Source organism: Pan paniscus, chromosome 4 (assembly GCF_029289425.2).
Source record: "Pan paniscus chromosome 4, NHGRI_mPanPan1-v2.0_pri, whole genome shotgun sequence".
Taxonomy (NCBI): domain Eukaryota; kingdom Metazoa; phylum Chordata; class Mammalia; order Primates; family Hominidae; genus Pan; species Pan paniscus.
Window position 1 is genome coordinate 33,049,353 of NC_073253.2, and position 12,205 is coordinate 33,061,557.

Below are 12,205 nucleotides of genomic sequence, written 5' to 3' on the forward strand. Positions count from 1 at the left end.
AAAAGACTCCCCAGATCAGAGAGCGCTTGGCACTGGGGAGGGCTCAGGCATACAATGAGGTGGAGAGGAGTAGGGATGCTAGTGTCGCTGAAGGAGCAGGTCATTATCCACTGTCACCCCTCACTCCATGTCTCACTGCCTTGGTTAAAGCACATTCAGTTTTATGTATCATTTTGATCTTCTCTATGCCCTTGTCAGGTAAGCAGCATAGATACTGTGGGCTTTATTTTTCAGAAATAGTTTAAGAAGGAAATAAGAAAATTGGCCCAAGTCACACAGCTAGCAGTTAACCAGCCTCACAGTTTAGATCTCTGGACTTCTATTTCACAGACCTAAAAATTCACGGTTGTCGCAAAAGACACATAGCTGAATTTCCCTATTTTACAAATAAAGAAACTGAGGACCATAGAGGTGAAGAAATTTTTCCAAGGTCACACAGAAGCAGAATTTAGGAGGTGAGCTGGAAGCGACTTTACCCAGCCTTATTTCTGATAGATGTTGTACATTATTTGAGGAAGCAGGGAGAAAAAATCCTCATATTGCCGAGAAAGAACAGTTACTTCAACAAAACCAAATATCTTCTAATGTTTAATAACTGTCAGGATAACATTCTGTTAGCATAACTGCATTTATAAAAATGGAAATTGTTATCAACCAAAAATTAGAAGTTTTTTAAGTGAAAAAAATTCTAGAAAGAAATCAAGCTGCTTGAGGAGATGGATCTATCTGGGAAGAAAGGCCTCCCCAATCTACAGGAGCTCCTCAGAACTTTTTTCTGCCACTGATGAATTTTTAGGTCTTTGTTGATCAGAGAAAAAGTTGTATTTTTAACTTTTTTTAAAAAAACTAAACATAGGCTCCAAACTGATAGACTCTCATCTCAGAATCTGTTAGCAAAGGATAACTAATGTTTGCAGACAAGAACACCATTCAGATGACACATTATTATAATTTATTTTACACTAGAAATGACATGGCTTGAGAAATGACTTGCTGAGAAATCTGTGTTTACATTAGGGAGAGTGGGGGGAAAATCCCTCACAGAAGTTGAAAACATGCTAAGTGGTAAATACCAAAATGCCCAGCAAGCATTTAAGCCGGCTCTCATCCTAGCATGAATATGGGCAGCTCAGCATTTTAAAATTTACTTTTAGCTTTTCTAGCAGTTTGAATTAACCCTTTCTCTACTTCCACTTTCTCTGTGAGAGTTCAGCTCTTAATCTGCAGATGTGGACTGAGGGTGCTGTCACGGTGCTCGGTGATCCACTGGTGAATGATGTCCTCACCTGAAGCGGTTTCCTACAAGTGGGCTGCCTTGTGTACATGTCTCCTAAGCTTCCTTACTATCCATGTAAGGCCTAGACAAACATTAGGAAGCAAGTTCAGCTTGTATGGATTGGAAAAGGCCTGTCAGTAGAGCAAAACAATACAAATCAATGTCACAATAAAGGTATATCCAGACCAGAGGTTCTCCAGAGCAGAATCACCCCCAGAGAGACTGTGTCGGGTGGCCCCAGCATCTGTAGCTGTAAACGATCCTCAGGTGATTTTAAGTATATCCCTCATTCAAAGACACTAATCTAGACTCTCTAAAAAGCCAATGACATTTTAATCTTCGTTTCAGCTCCTAGCAAATGAAAACAAAAAACAAAACAAGCAACCAAAAAAAAAAAATTGTTCCAGGTTAGGTTTATCTTAATACTTAACTGGCTATGAAACTTATTTACAGCCTTAGTGAATACCAATTATATACAAGAAAGGTGAGCATTTAATGAATATTCGTATAATACTTTACAATATCTTATCATGCATTAATGATCTCATGTGGTTCTCACAGCAACCCTATGAGGTAGCTTGTTATTTTCAAATTAAAGATGAGGAAAATAAGTCTCAGGGACATGAAGACTCGCTCAAGAGCCCTCAAAGAGTACAGCAGAGCAGCTGTGGGGTTGAGAAGCAGAGGGGTAAAATGACCATTGTTTTATTACTATAGGTCAAAAAGAAATTTTAATGTTTAAATATCTCCTATAGCTTTTTAGAAAACTTCTAATTACTATGCCACACTTTGCTGGTAAAACATATTATCTCACAGTAAAATATTGTGTTTTTTCTTTGTTTTACAACTATCTATCTATACAAACACCCACACATACACACACACACACACACACACACACACACACACTCACTCTCTCTCTCTCTTTTGGAGTAAAACAGAAATAATCTATTGTTCCTGAGTTTGATTGTGGGAGAATCACTTAAGATAGGTCATGTTTATAACACCAGTTTCAGGGACAGGTAAATCCAGTAATTTAATTTTTATATATCTTACATTAAAATGAACACACAAATACATTTCTCCCTCAATCTCCATGTCAGACAAATGGAAGTGAAGTACTTGGCCTAGAAAAGAATAACCTGCAAGTGCCCTAATAATGTTGGTATTCCTAGTATTAATAAGTTAGATTTGTTTTTTTGCTATTTATAGTGATGTGTCTTTTTTTTTTTTTTTTTTCCCGAGACAGTGTCTGGCTCTGTCACCCAGGCTGGACTGCAGTGGCACAGTCTCAGCTCACTGCAACCTCTGCCTCCTGGGTTAAAGCCAACCTCCTACCTCAGCCTCCTGGGGAGCTGGGACTACAGGAACACACCACCATAAACAGGCAAATTTTTGTATTTTTTTGTACCGACAGGGTTTCACCATGTTGCCCAGGCTGGTCTCGAACTCCCAGGATCAAGTGATGCTCCCACCTTGGCCTCCCAAAGTGCTTGGATTACAGGTGTGAGCCACCATGCCTGGCCATGATGTATCCCTTTGAAGTGTTTCTTCTAAACATTCAGCCTATCAAACATCAGTTGCTGTAGACATTTGTGTCCAAGGGAAAAATAATCCATGTCAAATCTTGGTGAGATGAAATATTCCATGGTATCGGTCCTATTAAAGCCAGGGCTGGCCAGGTAAACTCTTGGCATTCTTCGTGCCGCAATTCCTAAACTCAATAGAAGAATCTGAAGAACATAAAACAAAAGCCAAGAGAATAAAAGAAGATTAACTGAGCAGTAAAGACTTATTTAAGAATATCAGTACTAAAATAAAACTATCCATTCCTGTCATTGAGTGCATGCTACTTACAGCAAAGTAAAATATTTCCTGAATTGGTGGCCCCCAACCTTTTTGGCACCAGGGACCAGTTTCAGGGAAAACCATTTTCACAGACCGAATGGGAGATGGTTTCAGGATGAAACTGTTCCACCTCAGATCATCAGGCATTGGTTAGAATCTCATAAGGAGCACGCAACCTAGGTCCCTCAGATGCACAGTTCACAATAGGGTTCACATTCCTATGCAGACCCAATGCTGCAGCTGATCTGATAGGAGGAAGAGCTCAGGTGGTAATGCTCGCTTGCTTGCCCACCCAGCTGCCGCTCACCTCCTGCTGTGAGGCCTGGTTCCGGTCCATGGCCTGGGATTTGGGGATCCCTGTCCTAAATAACTTGGTAGGGGACTGATTGGAAAACTAAAAATTAAGTCAGGGTTTGCCCACTAAAGATGAAAGCAAATTTTGCATTTGGTGGGATGAGTCTAAATGCAATGGAGACATTGATCTTTGTAACAGCAAAACATTAAATCCAGGCTTTTCTTTTACCTTGTTAATGGACATTTCGTTCATCCTGAGAGGTTGCTTTGGCATAACTCAGAGGTAGATTCAGCCCAACAACTGGCCCTACAATGCTCAGCCATGATGTGATATAGTTGACATTCCTAGGAAACAAGTGAAATACAGGCCATGCTAATGTTTCCATTGTAGTTTTTGGATGAATGGTAGAACATCAGTTGGTCACCAACAATAACAAAAGTGAGGCTTTCTTCAAAGATTTGTACCTACCACCTGGAATCTCAGCATTTCTGAATGCCAGCCCCATTGCTTGACAAGAATTTAAGGTCCAGAGAGCCTGTAAGGATCCCTCATTAGGGTAATTGAAGAATGAGGTAAGGTACTGGCTCCTGACTTCCCTTGATGATTCAAATTTTACCCTTACAGTTTACAGCACTTACTAAGGTAGCAGAGTGCAGTGATTAAGAGCATGGTTCTGAGGCCAAAATGCTTAGATTCAAATCCCACCACTTAACTAGCTGTGTGACCTTGTTTGAGTGGCTTAACTCCTCTGTTCTGTAACTTCCTCCTCTGTAAATTGGGCAAAATAATAGTACTTAGCACATAGGAATGCTGCAAAAATCCAATGTCTTACTGTATCTAAAACTCTTAGAACAGCATCTAGCATATCCTAAAAATCATTGTGTTAGCCATTATTATTATTAATATTTCTTTTTTAGCCTAGCATTTAGAGTCACATAAAAAGATTTACACTTTAAAAATCAGAGTAGAAGCCATTGTATCTTGATGGCATTTCTTACTTATTGATTTTCTGAGAATTCTTTAATACAGGAGTCATGAATTCATTCGTCTTGCAGGGATGAAGTACAAAAAAGGGTTGCCCAAGTATTGGATGTTCCTGTAAGAATCAGAATTGGTCCAGGATCAGTGTGAGTTACTTTGAAAAGGCTAAAATAATTTATCTGGTTTACTCCTTTAAAATAAAGGTTTGTCTCAAATTCCAAGTTATTGAATTAATATACAGGTTTATTTTCTATTTTTAAAAACAATTTATAATCCAAACATCAGAAGAAGTTGGTGAGAAAGGACTATTCATTGATAAAGCAGTATGGTCGAGTATAGCAGGGCACACATTTTTGTTTACACAATATAAACTGTAGTTGCATTTTATCAGTTCCCTCTCTGTTGGCCAGTGTTTCTCTTTGGCCTATCATTATTCTTCAGTTTTTCTTCAAGGATGTTCACAAAGCTCAGTAGTTTGACAACCTAAACAATTCATTTTATTCACCTCTTTGTCAATGGTAAGAGACTCAAAATCATTTGCATATTTCTTTACACAAATTTTGTCAACATGTTGTTTCAAGCCTACATGTATCCAGTGCCAGTGGGCACATGTTCCACGAGTAGAACCAGGGATGGGAGGAGATGGCCTGCACTATTTAAATTGTTCTACTTCTGTTTGTCTCTCTCTCTCTTTCCGTCTCTGAGTTTTTGTTTTTCTTTTTCCTCATTTCTCTCCTTCTGTCTCTCCCAAGCCTACAGGGCTGTTTTTATAAGTTAAAAGCCTGAAATGTAACTCTGTTCCTTTTATAAGGTAGTAATTGGATATAAGATATAGGTCAGACCATACCCAAGTTAGGGACGTGGACATCATTTGGCAAGCAATGGGGAGCCCTAGGAGGTTTCTATGTAGTGGGTAATCTGTGCACAAGTTCTACCAACAAAAACACTATTATTGATGATACATTTATTGATTATTTATATTGTGGATTAACCATTATACCAATACTGCAAACTCAAATACCTATGAAGACAAAGCAGGTGACCTAAGGGGATAATGCCAGCTAAATACACCAGCAGATGACAGGGCCCGTGAGGAACTGCCGAGTGCACCCATCCAAGGCCATGCTGGCTACTCTGCTCCAGCCAACTGTCCCATGTGGGAATGCAGGTTCAGCATGCCAGACCTCCCTATTTGTGAAACTAACCTAGAAAAGCTGAAGTTTATGTTAAACCTCCTACATTTAAGTGTTGGCATAATTTATTTTTAAACATGGAGTGGGACAAGTAAAACAGGCTTGTAGGCTGGATTTAGACTAGGGGATGCCTAGTTTCTTCTCTTGGCTTCTTCTCTCAGCCAACCCAAGGGGAAGCTGAACTCAGAGCTGTTGATGGGATGAATTATGTGGCTGTCCTTGCTGCCTCTACCCCTCAGCTCCAAACATTCATGTCTGTATGCTTATGCACATATCCACTCACAAGAACTGGAAGGGACAATTCCTCTTGTATTGGTGACACTGGGTATGGAGATTTGGGGTGGTGGTGGTGAGGGATGAATTATCAACTAGTTATAGGTTATTGCATGTATCTGGCATTTTTAGCACCACCTGGCATTTGTTTCTCCCTGAGTGCCACCTCCAGGTGACTCTGACCAGTCGCCTGATTCTTCCAGCAAGGCATCAGCTTCCTCTCTACAGCTCTCTTCCCAACCTTCATTCCCATCCCTAACTGGGCCCTGGGCTCAAAGCCCTGATGTGTTGGGCCTATGCCAAGTCCTCCTGTCCAACTTGAGTCTGGTTTCCCTTACCTGCCTTAAACTAATATTTAGCAATTCAACATATATTAATCAATCATCTTTTTTATGTGTCTGCCAGAATACTTCTAGCTATAGTTATAGAGACCACTGCATCTCTTAGATAAACAATGTTCCTGATCCCATGGAACTTAGATTTCAGTGCAGGAGACAGCCAATAAACACACAGAACGAATAAATAAGATAATCCAGATAATTATAAGCCCTACGAAGGAAACACAACAGGGTAACATGATTCTGGAGGGATTGTGGTGACATTAGACTTGGAAAGGGAAGGCCTGAAGGAAGAGGTAATACAATGGACTGAATGTGTGTATCCCTCTTAGGGTTACACCCTAAGAGGTGTAACTCTCACTCTTTTCCTATCATGTGGGGATACAGTGAGAAGATGGCATCTATGAAATAGGAAACAGGTCCTCACCAGACACTGGATCTTCCAGTGCCCTCATCCTGGATCCTGTAGCCTTCAGAACTGGGAGAAATAAGTGTTGGTTGTTGAGCCACCCAGTCTATGGTATTTTTGTTATGACAGCCTAAATGGACTAAAATAAGGTGAAACTTAATCAAAGATCAGAACGACAAGGAAAAAAACAACCATGCAGAGATTTGGGAACAGAATGTGGGGGCAGATGACCCTATGGGGGAAATGAGCATAGAAAATATGCAGGAAAAATGCAAAAAAATTTAGAATTATCCTGGACTAAAATAATGACTGTTTAGAAAGCTGGGATTTAAAAAAGATAAATGTAGTCTAAATTCTTTTGGGATGACTTACATAGTTGCCAATGGAAGGAATAAAGAGGTATAATCCAATCTTATTGATGTAAAGTACATGTTGACTTTAATGAAATGAAACCTAGAGTTACAAATTTCCACTAGACGGAAACACTCCTAATAGGGAGGATCAGTTCAATCAGGCAGCCTCCACTCTCTCCAAGACTCACTTTCCCTTTGGCATCTCTTATCTAAGAGGTGGATAGGCACTTACAGTTCAGGGGACCATTTTCTTAGAGGAGTCTTAGGACCATGGCACACTGCAGCTCTGCTCATTTGATGCTGCTTTGTAAAGACAGGGACTTTACTTCTCTAAGTCATCTTTTTTTCATTCCACATAGCAAGTGGGTAAGCACATGCATGAGCTCTATGGTTAAGACTGTTTGAGATCAAGTCCTGCTCTACCACTTGGTAGCTGTGAGCTAATGGGAAAGTCACTTAACCATTTTACGTCTCTGTTTCCTCATCTGGTAACTGTGGCTAATGATAGTATCTGTCTCAGAGATTGACTGTGACCCTTCAATGAGATAATACCACAGAAGTACATAGAACAGTACCTGACACATAGCAGACACTTAGTTGTCTATTAGTATTTAACCCATTAATATCTAAACAGAAAAGGATAACAGCCAGACATTCAGAAAGTAGTCTTATGGTACCCTATAATAAAGCCAAATTTCAATCTAAAAATAGGACGTTCCTGTAAACTAAGTAGCATATTAAAAGCATCACTGACCAGTATCTAAGTGTTTAGGAATATTTGACAACTGTTTATAAGTGAAAGGAAGAAAGGTCTGAATTAGTAAAAGGTCTAGGTCTATATGGCAACTAGAACTATCACTATATTTGTATTCAGGTTTAAAACCAAATTAATGAAAAATAATTTAAATGAATTTAAATTAAAATAAAAGCTTAGGTACTTCAAAAACACTTCAGTAATCTACAACATTTTAATATTCATTTTTCCTCAAAGAACATAAAACAGTCATATTAGCATTTAAGGTTATGTTCTAATAGAATAAAATGCATGGCAATGCTCATTTAAAACACTTTTTAAAATAATTGAGACTTTCATGCCTTTGAAGAGCTTTTAGAATAGCTTGAGCATTTCTTTAATGCAGGTTTGGCCATCTTTAAAAAATTCTTTATCCTTTACTATACTGAGACCTTATATTTATATAATTAAATAGAATATATTAAAATGAATGATGGTCTTTAAAAATTAAAAGTTTAAATTTATTAATAAATTGAATTTTAAAATAAAAATTATATTGTTTTGGCAAAATGCTTTTGGTTCAAAAGAATCAAGCCTATAATATGCTGATCAGCTTAAAATAGGAATTATAAGATATGTAATCTTTTAGAAGAATTTTATAAATTAATAACAACAGAAGTGGACTTCCAGCTGTGATAGAATAAAGAGGTCAGCAAATCCTCTCCCCAGAAATTAAATATAAAAATGAACAAAATTGTCAAAAACTAACCATTTTTAGGTCCTGGAAATCAACCAAGGGCAAATATAAAATCTGAGACGTGTTTAGTTAATGATAATCTGCTAAACTTCAAGTTAGAAACAGAGGGAATCTGAAGCCTTCTTGCCTGGAAGTACTTCCATATCCCCTCCTCCTCTTCCCCAATGTCCCCAGCCACTCCATCAACAGAAGTTTTACCAGAGCAATCTGGCCATAAGAGCCAATAACTGTGTAGCCAGAGGGGCTGGCCTGATTTCCAACAGACAGCTAAAACTATTGCTCAGCAGCACTGTCAATAAAAATAGCAAAATAGGTACTAAATGAAAAGAAAAAAGCTGCAGTTCTGCTAGCCAGAGGTTGCAGTCCCAGTTGAGGCAAGCAGCAAACTACCAGTAATTTAATGGGGACATTCTGGAAATAAGACAGCCACAGAAGGGGTAGATAAGTTCTCCAGGCATCACTAGCTGATGGGAAGGGGATGTTCAGTGGAGTCACAAGAAGGCCTGATAGGAAGTAAGAGCTAAGGCCCATATGAATACTACTTGAGTTTTTAGCGTGTTCCCAATCCACGTACACATCCATTGGCAAAAGAAAAAAGCATTATAGGCTTGAGGTATTTGAGCATAATTTCTGTCCAATCATTGGCCAACCTGCAAGCTTTACAGACATAGCTGGATAACCCTGAGGAAGGCAGTCTAAAAAATAAAAATAAGAATTAAAAAACCAGTAGCAAAGACATCAGTGGCCACACTTACAGGGAAAAAAAATCTGCAGATAAAGCCTAGGAAAATTACTAAACCAAACAAAAACAACAGCAACAACAAGAAAAAGACAACCCTCAGGAAAAAATATTGGAATCCAGAATTGCTGCAATATATTATCTAAAATGTCTAGTTTTCAAAGGAATTTATGTGACATGCAAAGAAACCAAAAAGTGTGGTTCATACCAGGGGGAAAATTCATTATTAAAAACTGACTCTGAGTGTAGACTCAGATGTTGGATTTATAAATAATTCAAAGCAGCTATTATAAATATGTTCAGTGAATTAAAGAGAACTAGAATTAAAACAGAAAAATTATGACAATGGCTCTGCAAATAGCTAATCTCAAGAGAGGAATACAAAAAGAACAATACCAGAAATAAAAAATTCACTAGATGGACTCAATAGTAAATATGAGACAGCAGTAGAAAGAATTAGTGGATTTGAAAGTATATTAATAGAAAGTATTCAATGTGAAGAAAAGAGAAAAAAAATTGAAGAAAAATGAGCCTTAGACATCTGTGGGATAACATCAACTGTACCAGAATACAGATAATCGCAATCTGAAAAAGAGAAGGAGAGAAAAGGGCAGGCAAAATAGCTGAAGAAATATTGGCTGAAAATTTCAAACTTTGATGAAATACATTAATCTACAGATCCAAGAAGCTCAACAAACTCTAAGGAGAAATATAAAAAGACCCACACCTAGACATATCATAGTCCAGTAGCTGACAGCCAAAGACAAGGAGAAAATCTTAAAAACAGCAAGAGAGTCCTTTAGGACTCATCACATAAACAGGAATAACAATTCAAAAACAGCTGACTTCTTATCAGTCCAGATAGGAGCAGAATGACATATTCAGAGTAATGAGGGAAAAAACCTTAACTGTCAACCAAGAATTCTACATTCTTCAGAAATGAAAGTAATATAAATATATTCCCAGGGAAACAGACTGAGAGAATTCCTTGCTAGCAGATTTGCCTCATAAGATATACTAAAAAAAGTCCTTCAGGAAATAATACCAGAGTGTAACTCAAATCTACAGGGAAAAATGAAAAGTGTCATAAATGGTGAATAAAAAAGACTAAGTACTTTCTCTTTTCTTAATTTTTTAAAAAAGACATAAGATTATATAAGCAAAAATCATGAACACTCTAGTGTTGAGTTTATAACATAAATGTAATATACATGACAATAATGGTACAAAGGAAGGGGAAAGAAATGAAAGCATATTGAACAAAGTTGCTGTATTTTATTTTTTAAATAATTTTTTTTCTTTTTTTCTTTTTTTTTTTTAAGAGATAAAGTCTCACTATGTTGCCAGGCTAGTCTTGAACTCTGAACTCATCGATCCTTCCACCTTAATCTCCCAAAGTGCTGGGATTATAGGCATAAGCCCCCGTACCTGGCCCAAAGTTGCTATCTTTTAGCAGAATTAAGTCAGATTGGCCGAGCATGGTGGCTCACACCTGTAATCCTAGCACTTTGGGAGGCTGAGGTAGGCAGATCACTTGAGGCCAGGAGTTCAAGACCAGCCTGGCTAACATGGCAAAAACCTGTCTCTACTAAAAGTACAAAAATTAGCTGGGCGTGGTGGCAGGCGCCTGTAGTCCCAGATACTTGGGAGGCTGAGGCAGGAGAATTGCTTGAACCCAGAAGGCAGAGGTAGCAGTAAGTGGAGATTGTGCCACTGCACTCAGCCTGGGCAACAGAGTAAGACTCTGTTTCAAAAAAAAAAAAAAAGGTCAGTATTAAGTTGTGCCTCTGTTGTTAGAATATTAGTAAGCATGTTTTTGAGAGCATGTGGAGCCCAAAAGCTTTTTCTTGTTGTGAAGCAAATCCTTTAAGTATGTTATTAATCATGAGCACTCTTCTAGCAATGTGTCAGAAGCATCCATAATTAATTTACACGGTTAAATTGTACATGCTTCAACACTCAATGCTTTCTAAAATGTATCAGTTTCTTTCAGTTGTGGCGAAATTAGCCAAATCATTAATTACTTTTCAAACACAAATGGAAAATTAATTTTTAGAATATTCTAAATAAATCCTTGTTTCTAAATATATAGGACTACTGAATATAAACCCTTGAGTTATGAAGAATGCAATAATGATCATATGATATAGAAAAATAACAAGTTTCCTTTATGTGACTAGAATTCATATATTGTATCATTCACTCATTTATCAAACATTAAATCTTCTGATAATTTTAAATTGATTTAAGCCTAAATCAAGGCAATAGGTCTGTAAGTGAAAAATGTGGTTAATCTTGTGGAGATCTTAATGCCACAGAAATCACAGAATTCAAAGTTAGCATAGTGACCTGAGCCAATACTATTTTTTCAGTCACATTCAATCAGCTGATTCTGCAAGCCCAGCAATTTGTATTCACAGAAAGTAGAGTAGAGAATTTACAAGTAATTTGAGGCATGTTATCGGTGCAGACAATCAATGTGGATAATATTCTCCAAAAGCCATTATTTTCCAATGGAGATTTTGTAAGGCTTATGCTATCAAGAAAGATTATCTGTATTTTCTACCGTTTTTCCTTCAGACAGCCAGAATCAAAGATGAAAGCAGTCATTAGTTGGTTTAGGAATTATGTGTTAGAGTTTTTTAAAAAATCTAAACTCTACTCCTTATTTGTTTAACGTACCCTTTTCAGAGATGGAAGAACATCAAAACTATTGGGATCCTTTTAGTGACATTTCTTAGATCGATTCAGGAGGTAAATTCATGTGAAAGTGCTACCATCTGCTGTCAGTAGTAATGAACTGAGCAAATCTGCACTGAGAAAAATGTCCGTGTGGAAATACACACAGGCAATGAACTGTGTTAGGCTTACAACTTAATAAACACTTCTACTGGAACAAAGTTCTGCTAAATGGTTTTCCATGAAAATAGAAATGATGGGTCAGATTTCTATCTCTGTAACTCCAGAGAAGTTATATAGGCATATTTCCTCATGAAATTTAATTTAGCAA

At 37.7% G+C, this 12,205-nt stretch overlaps 1 protein-coding gene across 3 annotated transcripts in view; it reads right to left on the reverse strand.

The window, feature by feature from the left end:
• Positions 1–929: 929 nt before the first annotated feature.
• ATG10 (autophagy related 10) overlaps positions 930–12,205 on the reverse strand; it is a 287,839-nt gene continuing 276,563 nt past the window's right edge. For all 3 annotated transcript variants that reach the window (XM_063604415.1, XM_003822249.5, XM_057302265.2), the window contains 3 exons: positions 4,418–4,515; positions 3,648–3,763; positions 930–3,009 (listed from right to left, as the gene is read on the reverse strand). In XM_063604415.1, coding sequence (XP_063460485.1) covers positions 3,652–3,763; positions 4,418–4,515 — 210 coding nt within the window. In that variant the 3' untranslated portion in view covers positions 930–3,009; positions 3,648–3,651. The remainder of the gene's footprint in view (positions 3,010–3,647; positions 3,764–4,417; positions 4,516–12,205) is intronic.